The sequence below is a fragment of the Typopeltis vanoorti genome, chromosome 3 (assembly GCF_054136105.1).
Source record: "Typopeltis vanoorti isolate ZY-2024b chromosome 3, IOZ_Tvanoo_1.0, whole genome shotgun sequence".
Taxonomy (NCBI): Eukaryota; Metazoa; Arthropoda; class Arachnida; order Uropygi; family Thelyphonidae; genus Typopeltis; species Typopeltis vanoorti.
Window position 1 is genome coordinate 155,710,193 of NC_143551.1, and position 19,392 is coordinate 155,729,584.

The 19,392-nt window shown below is 36.6% G+C and overlaps 1 protein-coding gene across 3 annotated transcripts in view; it reads left to right on the forward strand.

Annotated features, from left to right (window-relative positions):
* Window positions 1–19,392, forward strand: part of LOC150108684 (transmembrane ascorbate-dependent reductase CYB561-like) — a 200,119-nt gene that overhangs the window by 162,940 nt on the left and 17,787 nt on the right. For all 3 annotated transcript variants that reach the window (XM_090416150.1, XM_090416148.1, XM_090416149.1), the window contains one exon: window positions 5,821–5,975. In XM_090416150.1, coding sequence (XP_090272276.1) covers window positions 5,821–5,975 — 155 coding nt within the window. The remainder of the gene's footprint in view (window positions 1–5,820; window positions 5,976–19,392) is intronic.

Below are 19,392 nucleotides of genomic sequence, written 5' to 3' on the forward strand. Positions count from 1 at the left end.
ATTTTAAGCAACAGATCCATAAGAAGATAAGGGTGAGAGGAGTTATGAAATATGCAAAGTGCAGACCAGAAAACAAGAGTATTTTACAGAAATCTAAGTTGGAATATGAAAAGAAATTGGCTGTGCAGGATAAAGGCAACCCAAAAGAATTTTATCATTATGATGCAGGTAAAAGAAAGAATAACAATTGTTCTAAGAGTTATCAACCTGGTGCGTGTGTGTGTAACACGCACCAGGTTGATAGCTCCTAGCGAAGTGAGCATTCCTAGCACACCATAGGGTTGAAGAGGTAGAGGAGCATGAGGAGGCGTTCTGGAGATGTTGCATAACTTGGATAAGAGTTTGGCAATAGGGACAGATGGGATATAAACACATGCAAATGAATGTCCAAATTCATTTGCAATTCTTTTCTCAGCTCAGAAAAGATCCCACAGGAATGGAAAGGATTATAATTCCTTGGCACAAGGGTGGTGTGATGTGTGTATTGACCTGTCATTGGAGTGGTTGGGAGATGTTAGAGCACTTGGCAAGAGCTCACATACAGAATAGTTGACAGAAAAGCATGATTTGGGTGGTCATGTCTGAACAATTTGAGTAACATAATAAAATATGAGTACTGCTGATTTGGATAAAAGGAATAGATACTCTCTGATACTGTTGTACTTTGCTAAGGTATTTGATAGAATACTACATTAAAAGGTATTGCATAAATTGGAAAATATGAGATTGAAATATAAATTATTGACTGTGATAAGTATGTGACTGAGGGACAGGTATCAGAAAGTGGCATGTGGGGGAGGGAAAGTCTGCCAGATTTAAGGTGACTAGTGCTTTACCTCAGGGATCAGTCCTTGGACCATTGTTGTTGTTCAATCTGTATATTAATGGTATAGGAAAGAACCTGACAGGAGTGTTCAATTGTTTGCCAATGATACAAAGTTATGTAGGGCAATCAGAGATGCTACAGATATACAGCACTTAACAGAATGATTTGAATAGGCTTGGAGTGTGGACAAATGATAATGGCTATCAATTCAGGGTAGTAAGTTTCAAGTTATGCATTTTGGCATGTTGAGATATCCAGTGGCATATTATATTGGTGAGATTATACACCACCCTTGTGCTAAGGAATTATACATTCTTTCCATTCCTGTGGGATCTTTCCTGCAAAAAGGGCATCTGTACCTCTTACCTCTTTTAGTTTTGGAAGTGAATCCTTCTGCTAGAAAAAGTGGTAGGGTTACAGATGCCCTTTTCACACAGAGTTAGTAGGACAATCACAAACCTCCATGTCCCTGCAGGAACCCACAGCCTCTTGGCTGGAGAGCGAATATGCTAACCAGTCGACTGGTCAGAGTGGTTAGCATTTTCGCTTTTTCTCTTTACAAGGTCTTGATACAACAACTAATCACACCTAGTCTACTCAAAACTCAGGCAACCAAATGTAGATTATGAGGACAGATTAGAATATGTGGGCTGAAGATATGGGTTGATAGGAGAAAGGGAGATGATATGATAGAAGTCTAAACTTCTGTAAGAGTGTTATAGGATATCAATTGATGAAATTTTTCATTATATTGGAGATGGGGAGAAAACAAAGGAGCATCCATGAAAGCTGAGTTTGTGTGTAGTTAAGAAAAGGATGAAAGCTAGAATTTTCTCTCAGAGCATGATTTATTTATTCATATGGAGTTTCCTCCCTTTATCTCTCTTGTCCCTATTTGGGCGAGTTGAGCCCCCTTCATGGGGGGGTTAAGTATTTATGGCTGTAGATCGATATGTTCACGGGGCCGGTTTGTCTGCTTGCGGAATGAAAAACCCCAAATAAACTGGGGGGGGGGGGAATCCTGCTGTCCGTGCCCAAGACCGGCTAACTTGTCTATGGCTGAGGAAGATCCTTAAGCTCCTCACATCCACAACGGGAGTCAAACCTAGGACACTCCTTCCTCAGGCATATGGTTGTGAAGCACACAGCCACTAGGCTAACTGCACAGACAGAGCATGATGAGTAAGTGGAACAGTTTGTAAGTGTGCTGTCTGTTGTCATTTTCTTGTTTCTTTATTAAAGAAGCAGATCCCTTATGCTTTCTTTGTCATGTCTTTGATTGCATTTTTATTATAATAATTATCACAGGATATACATGATTCCTGAGGTTAACCACCGAAGATATGCTTTAGATATTTATACCCTAATCACACTGTTCTTTAAACCATTAACCATCTGCCCTCTCAGGAATGCATTCCATGTACCTTCCACCCTCCATGCAAGGGGTAACTCACACCTCTCTTACTCACTAGTACCATGTTGCAACTTTCAAAGATGGTTCATTGCTTCCAAGAACATCCCATACCCATTCAAACATCTTCCCAGAATTTATCCCGTAAATACCTATCAACTGTTTAAATTCCTCAGTCGTATCACTATTTCCATCTTTTATCTCTTAATGCTACAAATTTGCACGTGTGTTCAATCCAGTGGTGGCCAGTGAAATTTTAAGTTGGGGTGCTGCCTATACAAAAAAAAAATAAAAAATTTTTTTTTCCTAATCAGTAACCAATTTATTAATAAATAAATCTACAAATTTATTTATTAATAAATTGGTTACTGATTAGGAAAAAAAAATTATTATTTTTTAAATTTGTATAGGCAGCACCCCCACTTAATATTTCACTTAATATTTCAGTTGAGTATACAGAATTCACAGTATATGCATTCCCTACATTGACTGCCGTTATTTAAAAGTACCTGATTACTGAAATCAGCATCTCACAACAGATCCATGTAGATCTTCATATATAATATTATCTATATCTTCCCAATTCTGTGTTTGAGTCTTCATTTAAAACAGAAGAAACACAGATTGATCTATGTTTCATGTCTCCAGCTTATCACCACACTGAAATTGTGCTATTTGGTCCTCTCTCTACGATTCACAAATCCATGTTGACCCTCACAGATAACATTACTCTCATCTACCCAATGTTGTATACGGTCCCTGACTAATTTCTCCAAGATCTTAACAACTACCTATGACACACAAACTGGCCTATAATTAGACACTTGCAGTCTGCTACTGACCTTATGCAATGGCACTGTCTTACTCTCCTATTTCCTGGGCAGGTGTCCTGTAGCCAGACTTTCATTGAAAAGCCCAGGTCAAAGGAGCTGTCATTTCTTTAGCACATTCTCTCAAAACTCGTGGTGAAATACCATCCAGTCCCACAACTTTACTCATATCCAGAGTACTCAGTATTTGGAACACACACACACTCCTCTTGCACCTAAAACTCCTGAACCTGCCCTATCCCTCGAGTATTAAAACCTTCTTCTACAGGATGAAATACTCTAATAAAGTGCTCATTGAACAACTCCACTATGTCCATTTTTATTCCACAATGTCATTCTTCCACAAAAATTTTTCCTCCCACATAGCTAAAAAATTCCCTAGGATTTTCTTTGGATCTTAGGGCCAATCTCTTCTCATATTCCAGTTTTGCCTTCCTTACCATACTAGTTATTCTCCTGGCCTGCGTCTTATATTCTTCATGCATCTGCTCTTCAACTGTCTCCTTATATCTCTTCCATAATCTCTTTTTCACATGCAGTTCCTGTTTAATATTGTCATTCACTTTACACCAAATTGTGTCCTCTTCTTCACTTGTTGAATACAGCTTACTATTGCAGCTAACAAATATTCCTTCACAATTTCCAAAGCACTAATGATATCCCGGATTTCCAATTCCTCTCTCCATGAAACTTCCCTAAGTTGATGTCTAAGACTATTATAATCACCTGCGTTATAATTCCACATATGTTTTCTCTTTGATACTACTGCATGTCTATTTATCTTCCAAGTCAAACCACATGGTGGGAGAGATGTCATCTCAGTTATTATCAATTCTTCTGATGCTAAGATCAAATCCAAAACTCTTGAATCTCTTGTTCCCTCTATTACATGCTACCTGAGACATTTGTCTCTCAAGAATTCTGGAAATTCCATTACCTTATTGCTACATGCATCTCCCTCTCCCCAATTTATACCGCTGTAGTTAAAATCTCCCATAACAATCACTCTTCTTGCACTTGTCAAACTCAACTGTATAAACATCTCCTGGTCCCCACCCTCTGTGCTCCTTGGTTTGTAGCAACATCCCATTAAATATCCTGTCTTGCCCACCTCTACCTCACACCATATGCTTTGAAAATCATTAGTATCACTGCCTTCCAAAGTCTCCACTCTTAGAGGATATAAGTCATCACTTATCATAAGCAGTTCTCTACTACCACACTTTCCCTTCCTATCCTTGTGAAAAATGCTATATCCTGCTACTTCTATTCCTCTTATTATATCCTCTTCTGTCAACCACGTCTCAGTGATCCCAATAATCTTTGGCCAGGCTGATGCTATCAGCACCACCAATTCCTCTCCTTTATTCCAGATACTCCTGGCATTAGTATAAAGCATAAAAATGCCACTGTTTCTATACCCAGCATTATCCCCTCTAGCCTCCACTGGGCTCAGCGTTACCTGATGTCATCCCCCTTCTCCCAAGTACCCGTTCCCACAAGAGGCCAACCCTGCTACCATTCACCTTGAGCATTCTAGTTTCCCTGCATAGACACACTGACTCGTTCAGAACAGCAATCTCTCCAGATGCCTATGCCCCTTCCTCGTTCAAATGCAGGTGGTCTCTCGCATACAATTCCCCTCTGTCCTCAAACACACTCCAAGCATCCACATATTCCAATCCTCTCTTCTGACACATTCTAGCTATTATGTTATTCAATACTGCTGCTCTTCTGCTCAGCTCATCACTATCTTTCCTCTCTGCGTCTTCTTTCATACTACCTCAAGCAAGAATCTCGTATCTCTCTCTCTCGCTGCCCAATTTACATGACCTCTCAAGTCATTTGTTCCTACCATCACAATCATCTCATCCACCCTTTCACCCCTCTTAATTGCCATAGCCACACTTTCTATCGTTCTTCCAGGCAAACACTCCTCACGCATCCTATTTTAACATCACGGATCATCGAGTCCCCATACATTAAACCTCTCACCACCCTGTTCCTCGATTGTTCCCATGCATCCCTCAATCTCTCTCCTCTAACACTTTCTCTCTGTGTTCCCCTACTTACCTGACATCATGCTATCCCTGGTTCCAGTGCTCCCTCGCATTCTTCTCATTCCCTCTCTCCTACTGTTTGCATTCTCTTCTCTTCTATCATTTACATAACTCTCTCTCATTCCCTCCCTTCCACTTACCCTATTCTCTCCCCTTCTATTGTTCACATAACTCTCTTTCATTCCCTCCCTTCCACTTATCCTATTCTCTCCTCTTCTATCATTCCCATACCCCTCTCTCATTTCCTCTCTCCTACTGCTTCTATACTCTCGTCTTCTATCATTCCCAAACTTGTCTCTCATTCTCTCTCTCCTACTGTTTCTATACTCTCCTCTTCTGTCATTGCCAAACCTCTCTCTCCCACTGTTTCTATTTTCTCCTCTTCTATCATTCCCAAAACTTTCTCTCACTCCTACTCTGATTCGCTTTGCATACATCTCTTCCATTCTCTGTTCCCTTATAGTCCAAATAGAAATCATCTAGGTTTTAAAATCAGAATTTACTATTCTGTGTGCTGTATAAATGCATTAACAGTGAGTAATTATCTGTTTTTATTTCTACCTTTTTCTTTCTAATATTTGGAAAATGAAAAAAAAGTTGTAAACAAAATGTTAAAGTATTTTGTAAATTATGTAAATTTTATAAATCATACAGTATAATATAATAAAAAAAATTATTATTATTTTGAACTAGTTTATTGCAGGTTTTCTAGCTTTTCTCTTTCCCACACTTACTGAACCTGTGAAAGCAAGCTATCATCCAGTACATGTGAAGATTGGTGTTACTATATTTGTTCTGGGTGTTTGCACAGCTGTTATTGGAATTAATGAGAACCTTATATTTAAACTGTAAGTATAGCTCGGTTTTATGCTGTTATAAAATGATCATCACCAGTTTCCTGATATGTACCCTCCAAGGGTGTTCAGACTACTATCAGCACTACATGATTAAGTTTATATTATTAATCTCCTATCCACAATTTTCCTCCAAATTAGTCTATTACTTGTCAATACTCCAATATTATCATATCTAGCATTTTGTGCTTCTAAGGCACTTAAGACTGAATCTTCTTGCCATCTTGGCACCAAACACCTGTTTTGCTAACAATTAAAGATACCAAAATAATTATATTCTTGGTTTAATCCTTTATTCAAGTGTAAGGAAACAAAAGGTTTGCATCTCAAGTAATTTCAGGACTGGGCAACTCATATATGGAAGCTAATGACTTCACATCACTTGCCTTAGTATCCCATAATGCAAAGCACATATCCTTATGGACATGTATGATGCTATGCATTATGGGAAGGGTCACTACCCAGACCAGTTTCGACCTTTATTGAGGTCACATCAGTGGGAGCCAGACCTCTGCCCATAATGCATAGCATTATACATGTCTGTAAGGATATATGCTTTGCATTATGGAATACTAAGGCAAGTGATGTGAAGTCATTAGCTTCCATATACGAGTTGCCCAGTCCTGAAATTACTTCAGGTACAAACTTTGTTTCCTTACACTTGAATGAAGGATTAAACCGAGAATAGAATTTCTTGGTATCTTTAATTTATAGTATAACCAAGTGGAAAAACTTCCAACACTGTTTTGCTAACCATACCACCTTAGATTAGCTCTACTGGCACATTCTTGAATGCTAATGCGAAGGTCCTTTCTAATATCTTCATTTTTAATATGATTCTGCAATCTGTTCACTTCTCTAATTTTTCTCACAACCCTGTCTTGTATACTGCTAGTTTGGTGTTTTGGCTAATTTCTCTCCTATTCCATATAAATTTATTCAGCTGGATACACACAGCATGCCAGCTTTGCTTATTCTGTTATCTATTTCCAAATTTAACTTGCCATCTTCACTAAATAGCTGAAAAATGTTACTTGCTCTATAGGCTCAACATTCAGAATGCAGTTGGTATGTTTAATGTTTCTGCTTATTTTCTAGTTTTTATCTTTTTATTGCTAATTTTTATGCCAATTTGTTACAGCTGTTATTCAATTTAGTTAAAGTACCCTGAGGACTTGCACTAGATGTGTTTTGAAGTACATCATCTGCATAAAGCAAAGAGCTAAGTTTGACATTTCCAATTATAAAATCAGGCCCAATGCTACTTTCTTTCATAATATGATCCATATAGATGATGAATAAGAGTTGAGATAAGTGCATCCTTGTCTTACCCCTGATTTTATATCAAACCATCTTCTGTATTTCCTTCAATTCTAACTGCTGACTTACAACTTAAATATAGATGTATTGCTCTGTGTAAATGTTCCATTTATCCCATATAATTGTAGTGTTTTGAAAAGTTTTTATTATTATGATTATTATTATTTAGACCTCCATGGAGTCAAAAGACTCATTGTGGGAGGTCCTTCCTAGGAAACACAAAAGTCTATCATACCACTCCTTAAACTCATTGACCGTTCTTGCTCTCACCATTCTATCAGGCAATGCATTCCACAGTTCAACCACCCTCTATGCAAAGAAACCACTCCTCACCCTCTTGCTCACAGTTTCCTTTCATAACTTCCAGGGATGGCTCCTTGTCATCACTCCTTCCCGCTGTTCAACCAAGCTAAAGAACTCCCCAGTGTCAACCCTGTAACCAACTCTCAACAGTTTAAAAGTATCAATCATACCACCTCTCCTTCTATCCACCAAACTCTGCAGTCTACATTCCCTCAGCGGATCTTCATAACTAACATTGTACAGTCCTAAAACCATCTTTGTTATCTGCCTTTGTATCTTTCCAAAGTTAATTTATCCCTTCAAATCCTGGGGACAAAATCTGAGAACAATAGTCTAAGTGTGGTCTGATCAGGGTCTTATACAACGGAATGATAACTCTTTTATCTCTGCAGGTCAGTGTCCTTCTCATTATTACAGCAATCCTCTGTGTTACCTTCACCACCTTTACAATATGTCCCCTGAATTTCAGTTTTCTATCAATCATCAACCCCAGATCTCTTGTCTCTCCTACTTCCTCCAGTATAGCTCCTCCAAGGAGTATGCAGCGTTCCATCGATGTGTCCGAAACCTCAAGACCTTACGGTTTGCTGCATTAAACCGAAATCCCCATTCATTTGCCCATCTGTCTAGCTTATTCAAATCCTCTTGCAGGGCTACCACATCTGCACTATTACTAATAACCTTTCCCAGCTTCACATTATCTGCAAACAACTGAATATCCCCCTGCAATCCACTGACAATGTCATTGATATAAAGGTTAAACAATATAGGTCCCAGTACTGGTCCCTGTGGGACCCCATTTGTAACCCTCTGCCTCCTTGAAACTACCTCACCATACACAACTCTCTGATACCTATCAGACAGCCAATCCTGAATCCAGTTTACCAACCTGACATCCAAACCCTTAAATATCAGCTTATCATGTGGCACCCTGTCAAATGCCTTCACTAAATCCAAGAAAATGGCAGTAATTTTCTCTGGGCATTGTGTCACATGCCTTTTCCAGATCTATAAAACTTAAGTTATGGATCTTGTTATATTCCCAAGATTTCTCAACTATTTCTAGAGTAAAATCTGGCCTTGACAACCTCTATTTGGTCTGAACCCAGCTTGTTGTTCTCCAAATTTCTCATCCACAATATTTCTCAATCTCTTAATCACTTATGCTTGCATAAATCTTATGACACTTAGTAGAGAAATTCCTCTATAATTTTCACATTCAGTTTTATTTCCTTTTCTATAAATGGGAACTATGAGAGCTCTACTTCAGTCATCTGGAATTTGACCTACTGACCAGGACCTCTCCATGCTTCAGCATTTCTTATCAAATATCTTCTACTCCAGCTTCCTTTCTGCATTCAAGTTTTTGATGGTCTTTTCTACCTCTAGTATTGATATGTACTCCCTTTTTTTCCCTCTTGAAAATGTTCTAGTGTGTTCGTTTCACTGCTTGTTTCATTTAACAATCTTTCAAAAGTAATTACTCCAGACATCTAGGATATCCTTATCTTCAATTTTCATGTCACTTAATCATCTTTGATTCCTTTTCCAGTACTCTTTCCTTCATTTCTAAGCTTTTTCAATAGCTTCCAGAACATTTTGCCATCTTCCTGATATTTATCTTCTTTATTTTTAAACAAAGTCTTCCCATGCAGTTTTGTTTAGTTACTTTTACACATAGCTTAGCTCTCTTGCATTTTTCTCTATATTCTTTTAGGGCATCTTCTGACTTATTTGATAGGAACTTTTGGTATGCTTTCTTCTTTACCAGAACTGCTTCTTTAATTTCTTGTGTCTGCCATGGAGGGTTCTTATTTTTCTGTCTTTACAGGCAACTTCATGACATGTCTCCCTAGCAGAATCAATTAATGCCTTCTTCAGAGTTTGCTACTGAGACTCCAATGTTTGGTTCTTGTTTTCAAACTGCTTTAAGTTTTCTGCAGTAATTTTTTAAATTCTCTTTAAAACTTTGCTACATACTATTCTTTTCAATGTAATAGCCATTTTTTTTTTCTTCTTAGCACTAAGTAATGGTCACTTCCAGTTTCATATCTTCTGTACACTCCTGTATCTTGAACCAGCTATCAACAACGATGTAGTTAACGAAGCTTTTTTTTTCTTGTGGCCTCTCCACGTGAACTTGTGCACATCTTTATGTTGGAACATGGTGTTAGTGATGACTTGTCCATGTCCTGAACAGAATGGGATCATTGTTGGATCTCCAACAAGGACCCATTTTCTTTATGTCAGGTGCCTGTTCTAATTTACATGGAAAATTCTTTGATTCCTTAGAAGAACCTGGTGTGTGACCGTAGGCAATAAGTTTCATCATCCATTTCTCCATTTTGAAGAGTGTCCGCATCACTCTACTTTAAACTGCCTTCCAGTCAAGAAGTTTATCTTCATGTTTGTTGTTGAATGTTATGGCTACTTTATTGCCTAAATGTAACATCCAATACTTATTACAGGTAACCCTCGTATAACGCGGTACTTATACAATGCAGTTTCGATATGACGCGGTACTTATACAACACGGTTTCGATATAACGTGGTCAACAAATTGTAGTAATCCTTTATCTTTTCATATGTCTTTCACCGTGCGACTTAAAAATCAAATTTTATCTTCGTTAAATTTCTGTCTGCCCGTATCCTACATGTAGTTATAAATAGTGAATTTATATTAGGGAGAAATAACCTTTAGCATGTCAATTGTTTACCGTATAAAGCGTTTATTGTTGAAAATTGTCTTCATTTCAGCCAGGAAAGCGCATTAAAATCATAAATGTGTTAATCTCAAGCTGAGCACTTTATTTTCTGGTGAGTTATATAATACAGATTACAATTTGGGCAGCTAAGTCCCAAATTGCCAGCCAATCTTCATACCTAGTACTAAGTATGAAATACCACTCCTTAAACTCATTGACCATTCTAACCTACCTACTAACAGGGTGCACCATGTGAAGGTGAAGAATGTTATAAAATGGTATGAAAAATTAATACTTAATTTTGTTGCAGTGAATATTTGTTGAATTAGTATTTTTCTTACTAATGCCTACAATCTGAGATCATGTATTTATCAAAGCAACAATCTCAACTCCCTTTTCTCCTGATGACGTTTCTAGCATTTGTATACAGACATAACTTTATCTGGTCTTCTTTTTATACTCACCTTTGTAGCCTGATTGGTTCAATTGGATAACTTATCATTATTCATACCTAATATTTCACTTATGTCATCATCATCATAATAACACTAATAATGGGTATAGACCATACTGGTCTGTTCCAGTCTCATTATCCATCCAATATCCTTTTTTGAAGTCTACTCTGCCTTCTTTTTCCAATCGGCTTATATTTTAGTATTTTTTTCGGATGTCGGGTGTTGGCCATTCGGTTTACATGTTCAATCCATTTTTGTTTATAATTGTTTAGTTTTTCTTCTATTGATTTTGTTTTTAGTTCTTTTAAAATGTCTTCATTCTTTTTTTGATCTAATAATGTGTATTTTGCAATTCTTCTCATAAATCTCATTTCACTTGTTTTTATTCTTTGTTTATCTTGCTTTTATTCTTTGTTTATAATGTGGGCACTGCTAAAGTATTGTATATTTTCAAGCGTGTTTCTTTTTGTACTATATTTGGGTTGAGTGTTCTATTTATCAGGCCTATAATCTGTAAAAATTTTGAAGTTTTTAATTTTATGTGTTTTTCTCCTTCATATGATATTTCACATCCAAGATAACTGAAAGTATTTATCCCCTTTTTTAAATTTCACTTATGTAGATATCCTTATGTAAGTGTTGTTATTATTATTATTTGGTAACTTTCATAGAGTCAACAGACTCATCGTGGGAGGCCCACTCAATCAGCAGCATGCCTATCATAATGAGCTTTGAAGTTACTATACAAATAACTTATAATTAATTACTATGTAAATAACTTACTAACACTTCTTACTTACTAACAATTCTCCATGTAAAATATCTACTCTTCACTCCTTTCTTCACTACATCTCTACACAACTTCCAGAGATGGCCTGTTGTTTTTCCCATCTTAACATCCACTCTTTTTATAATTCCTTGTGTATTAATCTGATAGAATCCCTTAACTAACTTGACGGTCTATATCATATTTTCTCTTTTCATCCTATCTACCAACCTCTGTATTTCACATTCACTCAAGTGCTCTTTATAACCAACACTTCAGAGTCCTGATATCACTTTGGTTATTCGTCTTTGGACACTCTCTAGTGTTTCCACATACACAGTGAAAACTAGGTGATCAAATCTGAACATAGTAGTCCATATGTGATCTGACCAATGCCTTATATAGATGCACCACCACCACTTCCTTATCCCTACATGTCAGTGTACTTTTTATCATAGCAGCAAGAAGATGTGCAGTCTTTGCAACATGTGTGATGTGCACTCAGAACTTCAGTCCACTGTTTACCATCACTTCAAGATCCTGAATCTCATCCATTTCCTGAAGTACAGGTCCAAAAACACAGTATGTATGAGGGTTGTTTGAAAAGTTTGGTAAATTTCCAATAGATGGTGACACAGTTTATTCATTCATGCCAGTGTCGGCACATATCATCTTTTTCATGACCCCTGGCAAAATTTTAGCCACGTGTGACACGTACTTCTCATTTGGCAAACGTGTAAAATGACCGTGTTCACATTTTTCATAAAAATGGAGAAAAGTGAGTTTTGTGCAGTAATAAAACACTTTTTATTTGAAGAAGTGGACGGCTGCACAGATCAAACCGAGTTAGATGCAGTTCATGGGGACTCTGCACCAGCATTAAAGACTATTTATTTTTAGATAAATGAGTTTAAACATGGCCGTAAGTCCATCAAAGATGAGGTGTTCAGCAGACGCCTGCCTGAGGTCACTATGAAGGAAATGATTGACAGAATCCATGGTATCATTATGAAAGACTGTCGAGTGAAAGTCCATGAGATTTCTTAGATTGCAGGCATCTGAACTGAATGGGTGCATAATATCCTGCACGAAAAATTGCACATGAAAAAACTGTGTGCGCGATAGGTGCCGCGATTGTTTACTGTTGATCAAAAACGCATGATCAGAAATGCAAAAAGACATTTCAATGCAGTATTTGGCAATGTTTAATTGCAATTTGCAGGATTTTTTGTGTCGATTCATGACTGTAGACGAAACTTGGATCCACCACTACACACCTGAGTCCAAGCAGCAGTCAAAACAGTGGACAATGCCCAGTAAAAGAGCACTGAAAAAAACGGAAAAAGTTTTCTCAGCTCGGAAGGTAATGGATGCTGTTTTTTGGGATTCCCAAGGAATTATCACGATAGACTATTTGGAAAGGGATAAGACAATAACAGGAGTCTATTATGTGTCAGTGTTGGACCTTTTAAAAGAAGAACTGAAGAAAAAACGGCCAAGATTGGTGCACAAAAAAATTCTCTTCCATGAAGAAGACAATGCACCATCCCACTCATCGGCCGTCGCAGTGGCAAAATTTGTATGAATTGAGGTTTGAATTGGTTCCACATCTGGTATTCTATGGATTTGGCCCCATGTGACTTCTTGTTCCCAAACTTAAAAATTTGGCTCGGTGGGAAAAATTTTCTTCGAATGACTGTCATCAAGGCCGTTAATGACTATTTTGCACAATTTGACAAATACTACTTTTTAAATGGGAGGAAAAAATTGGGAACTCGCTGGACCAAATGTGTAGACCTCGATGGAGACTATGTTGAGAAACAAAGATGTCTTTTTCCAAAAAAAAAAAAAAAAAAAGTTTTATTTTTTTACCAAACTTTTCAAACAACCCTTGTAGCCTTTATATCTCTGTATCCCAAAGTGTAATATTTTGCATTTATTAACATTAAAACTGCAACCCCACTCATTTGTTCAAGCTAAAAGTATATTCAAATCTTCCTGTAGAGAATTAACATCAACACTACTCCTGATATTTCTTCCTAACTTTGCATCATTGGCAAACATTTGACGATCCCCAGTCAATCCACATGAAATATCATTAACAAACAAGTTAAACAGCAGGGTCCCAAGCAGAGAACCCTGATGCATGCCACTGGTCATGCATCAAGTTGGTATCGTTCAGAAAGCCAATCTCTGATCCATGTAACCAATATACTATCTATATTCTCTGCAGATTATACACCAACTTATCATGTGGTAAATTATCGAATGTTTTTGCAAAGTCCAAGAATATCACTGTATGTATTCTCCCTTATCCAACACATTTGTCACCTTATCATAAAACATAAGCAGATTGCTAAAACAAGACCTACCCTTCACAAACCTATGCTGACCATCATAGAGAATCTTATGTTCATCAACCCAATCCTGTATTCTATTTCTAACCAATTTTTCCAACACTTTGATCACAACTGCAGATATACAGACTCGTCTATAATTGGGAACTTCTATTCTCAAACAATGCTTGTGGAGAGGTATTATTTTGCTTTCTTTTCACACCTTAGGAACCTTACCCACTGCAAGATTCATGAAATAACCAAGACAAGGGCATGGCTAACTCTTTTACACATTCTTTAAAAATATGTGGTGATATGTCATCCATTCCCACAGTCTTATTAACATCTAACCCAAGCAAGACTTATAAAGCAATCCTATCATCCTTAGATATTTGCTTCTTCTAATTTCATTTACACCAGTTATTTTCTTCTTTAAATGTTCAATTTTCTCTTCTATACATTTAACTTGACTCTTCATTTTCATTAACTATTGCCTAAGCTCTTCCATGTCACTTCTATTATTACCATCATAAGCACTCCCATCCATTTCATGATTATTCCCGGTAATGCTATTATTATTTCGTAACTATTTTCATCATTAAGTCTGAACCTGGTAAGCATGCAGTCTTTCTTTCATCATACTCTCCTCCTTTACTGCATACTTTCATATCATTATCACAACTATATAACTTAATTGCTCTTGTGCACAGATAATTGCTATTCCTCTCAACATGATCTAGTTGTTTCTATAACTCTCAATATTAGGTCTCATACCAATAAGTAATTTTTCCATACTCCTAATTACAAACACATTCAACTGCAGGCCGTGTTTTATGTATGCATAGAAAATTGCAAACACTTTGGACTGCGAGGATGAATGAAAAGGATGAGAGTATTAGAATAGTACATTAGAAAGAGAACAGTGTAGCTAAGAATAAAGAAAAGCGTGTGCACAAATGATGGTAGTGAGTGTTGGTTGGAAGAATTTTGGCAAGAGTAGGTGAGAACGAAGACTGAAATTAATGTGACAAGTATGAAATTGGGCATTTGAAGAAGTGATTAGATGATCTGATTAAAGGGGGGGGATTAGTATCACAAAAGAGGCATCAAAGAATAATGAAGTGGTCTTGTATAGTGATTTGGTTGTTATTTGTGTTCATGGATAAAAGGGTAAATGTCATAAAATGTGTTTCTAGTGGCACAATGATACAAACATTATTGGTAAAAAAAAAAAAAAAATTAAAAAAATGAGTTTGAAAACAACAACCAAACCTTGGAGACTCATTGTCAGACTCGTTGTGACAAATGCATGTCATTCAACATGTTGAATTGGATTTTAACGGTATTGATGTGAACATAGATTGATAAAAAAAAAAATAAATACAGGTAAGTTATTTTAAATGGAAAGGGAAAATATACAAACAATTAGATGGGACAGCTATGGGATCCCCCCTTTCTCCCCCCCTTAGCCAACTTCTACATAGAACATCTGGAAAAGTTAGCTATCAGCACAGCATCTCTCAAACCTAGTCTCTGGCTATGCTATGTTTATGATTGTGTTTGCTATTTGGCCACATGGCCCCCCGACACATTGAATACATTTTTAGTGCATCTAAATAGCCAGCACCCTAAAATCCACTTTGGAACTAGAAGCCAATGACTGCCTGCCCTTCCTGGACACACTGATCACATGTCTTCCAGAAGGTTCCTTATCATTCTTGGTTTATAGAAAACCTACACATACAGGGAGATATTTACACAAACAATCACACCATAACCCTTCTCAACAATATGGTATCTTAAAAACACTAACCCATAGAGCTAGAGCAATTTGTCCCAAAGACATTGCTCTTACTGCTGAACTTTCTCACCTGCATCACACCTTCCTGACCAATGACTATAACCCCCATAAGACAGATAAAATACTAAATGCTACCCAAAAATCCCCCCCCCCACTATCTACCACTGAAGACTACAACAAAACTATCACCATCCCATACATTAAAGGCACATCTGAAAAAATATCTAGAGTGCTTAACAAACACCAACTACTCACCGTATTTAAACCTTATGCGAAATTGGCAACTCTCATACATTCACCTAAGGACAGATTCACTCTTTTATCACATCCAGGAGTCTATGAAGTGCCCTGTTCATGTCATCGAGCTTACTACAGACAGACAGGAAGAACTGTGGACATCCACCTCAGTGAACACAAAAAATATATCTGGCACTTTCACTATGGTAAGTCGGGTCTGGCAGACCATGCTTTGGATACCCTTGCACACAGGATTAATTGGAAAAAAAATAAAAGTACTGCACAGAAGCTTCTACAAGTCAGAGAAGTTGTTCCTGGAATCAACAGAAGCCTTAAAACATACTTCAAACTTCAACAAGTATGGCTGTATAAATCTACCAAAGATTTGGGAGACAGTCATCCTAAGACCAAATAAATTTTTTTTCCCCAAAAACTTTGGACTACTATTTTTAAAAACTTTCAAAGACTTGGACTAGTATTTTTCAAAACTTTGGACTGCTGTTTTTTTTTTTTTTTTTTTTTTTTTTTTTTTTTTTTTTTTTTTTTTAAGGGCCATCTAAGTTTAATAACTTAGATGGCCCTTAATTAGGACTTTAGTCTTGTGTTGCATGCTGCAATTACTTATACTAGTCCCACTGTTATACCGGATTGTGGTTGTCTTGCTATTGTAACAAACTCTGTTTGTGTGCTCTGAAGATGCTGGATATAATACCAGTGAAATATTAGCTTTTAAGTTAATAAATAGTTATTTTCTTATCAATCTGTGTTTGCATCAATACCATTAAAATCAAATTCAACATGGGGGGGGGGGGTAAGAAAGCTAAGCTATGTGTAAAATCAGCTAAACAAAACTCATTAAAAGACTTTGATAAGAATATAGAAGATAAATATCATGAAGGTGGCAAAATGTTTTATGTCAACTTTATCACCTCTTAAGCTTAGAAATGAAGACAAGATACTGTGAAATAAACTGAAAATGATAAAGGTGACATAAAACATTGAAGATGGACATTCTGAATGTCTAGAGTAAGTACTTTGCAAAATTGTGAGATGTGATAAGCAATTAATGGAACAATGATAAAACTTTTGTGTGCAAAGGTTTCTGTGGTTCAGTAGTTCGAGAGATAGATTCTGGTCTTGAGACCACATGTTTATTAAATGCGAACAGGATACGTGAAACCAGATAAGTTTCGTAAGTCGTATGACTTACATCATCAGAGGCATTGGTGTATAAAAAAGTTAAACACAACTAACAAAGATTAAATTCATAGTCCATTAGATGTTTCTAACTGTAACATTGAAAAAATTGAAACATTCGTTACTGAATGTTTCATTTTTTTGAAACAAACTTCCAAGATCTGAGGAAGTTTGTATTATAGGATACTAAAGCAAGTGATGGGAAGTCGTTAGCCTCTATATACAAGTAGCCCAGTTGTGAAGTTACTTCAATCTAACTTCCTCATATCTCAGACATAACACATGTGAAGCACAGAATGTGACAGTGTTAGTTGGAAACATCTAATGGACTATGAATTTAATCTTTGTTAGTTGCATTTAACTTTTTTTATACACCAATGCCCCTGATGATGTAAGTCATACGACTTACGAAACTTGTCAGGTTTTCACGTATCCTGTTCGTATTTAATAAACATGTGGTCTTAATATTGGAATCTATCTCTCGAATGATAAAACTTATTCAGGAGGAATGTCATCAGGAGTACATATCAATACTTATTGAATCTTGGTTTAATCCTCTATCCAAGTGTAAGCAAACAAAGTTTGCACGTGAAGTAACTTCACGACTGAGCTATTTGTATATAAAGGCTAACGACTTCGCATCACTTGCTTTAGTATCCTATAATGCAAAGCACATATCCTTATGGACATGTACAATGCTATGTATTATAGAAGTGTCATCCAGATCGATTTTGACCTTAATTGAGTGATGTGAAGTCATTAGTTTCTATATACGAGTTGCCCATTCATGAAGTTACTTCATGTGCAAACTTAATTCGCTTACACTTGGATAAAGGATTAATCCAAGAATATAATTTCTCGGCATCTTTAATTTATATCAATACTTAAATTAGAAAAAGCCATCAAAACATAAAATATGGAATGGCAGCCAAAGTAAATGATATTCAATCAGAAATTCTCAGTGAAGGTTTGAAAGTTCTACAGTGGCTACATTACATAATTCAAAAAGCCTGTTCAAAAGTTCAGATACCAATAATTATAGTACAGTACATCTACAAAAAGGAAAATGAAACTGTGCATGTGAAAATTACAGAGGAATCTATTGAACATTCCCAGCAAGATTTATGCAAGTATGTTAGAAAAGAGACTAAACAAAATTATGGAAAGGAACTTGAGGAAAAACAAGTTAGGTTATGGCCAAATAAGGGTTGTCAGGATCAGCTGCATTATGCAATACATACCTTATTTTTTACCTAGGAACTCTCTTTGACAGTTTTTATTTCAGAGGTGATATTTGCATATGCTCACTTTGATATACCATGTCAAAGAGTTTTCACTTAAATTTCCTCTTTTTGATCTCTGACTAAAAATTTCTCCATGCCGTTCTATTAGATTTATTTACTGTCACTCTTACTCTGGTAATTAGTACTATTTCCATGCCTCCGTGGCATCCAAAGACTCATCGTGGGAATTCAAACACTCACACCAGTGCCACCAATCATATTACACTTTTTTTTTTTATATCTTTTCTTTAAATAGTGATTTTGTCCAGTCCAAATTTCCTAACAATGAAGTCATCTTCATTAATTTCAGTGTCTGCTACAAGTCTGCAAGATTCTCTGACTAAATTGAATAGCTGTTGTAATAGATATGGTATGAAGGTCAGCAATAAAAAGACAAAGCCAATGAAAAAAGGCAGAATCATTGAAAATGTCAACTGTGTTGTGAATGGAGAACCTGTGGAACAAGTAAAACATTTCAGCTATTTAGGCACGATTTTTAGTGAAGATGGTAAATTAAATATAGAAATAGACAACAGAATCAGCAAAGCTGGTATGGTGGGAAGTCAATTGAATAAATTCATATGGAATAAGAGAGAAATTAGTTGGAACACTAAATTAGCTGTATACAAGACAGTGTTCAAACCAGTTTTAACTTATGGATCTGAGAGCTGGGTCAGAAGTAAAACACTTGACCAGAGACTAGAGACCGCAGATATGAGAGTCCTGAGAAAGATTATAGGCATGAACAGATGGCATCAATGGCAATATCATATTAAAAACGAGGATATTAGGAAAGAACTTGACATTGTCAGCATCCAGGAATGTGTTTGCAGAGCTAATCTGAGGTGGTATGGTCACTTAAACAGAATGGGCGAGGAAAGATTAGCAAAACAAGTGTTCTCTGCCAGGTTGGCAGCAAAACGACCCAGAGGAAGACGAAGATATAGGTGGATTGATACGGTACTAAGTGCTTTAGACGATAGAAATATAAGATCTGATAATGTTGGA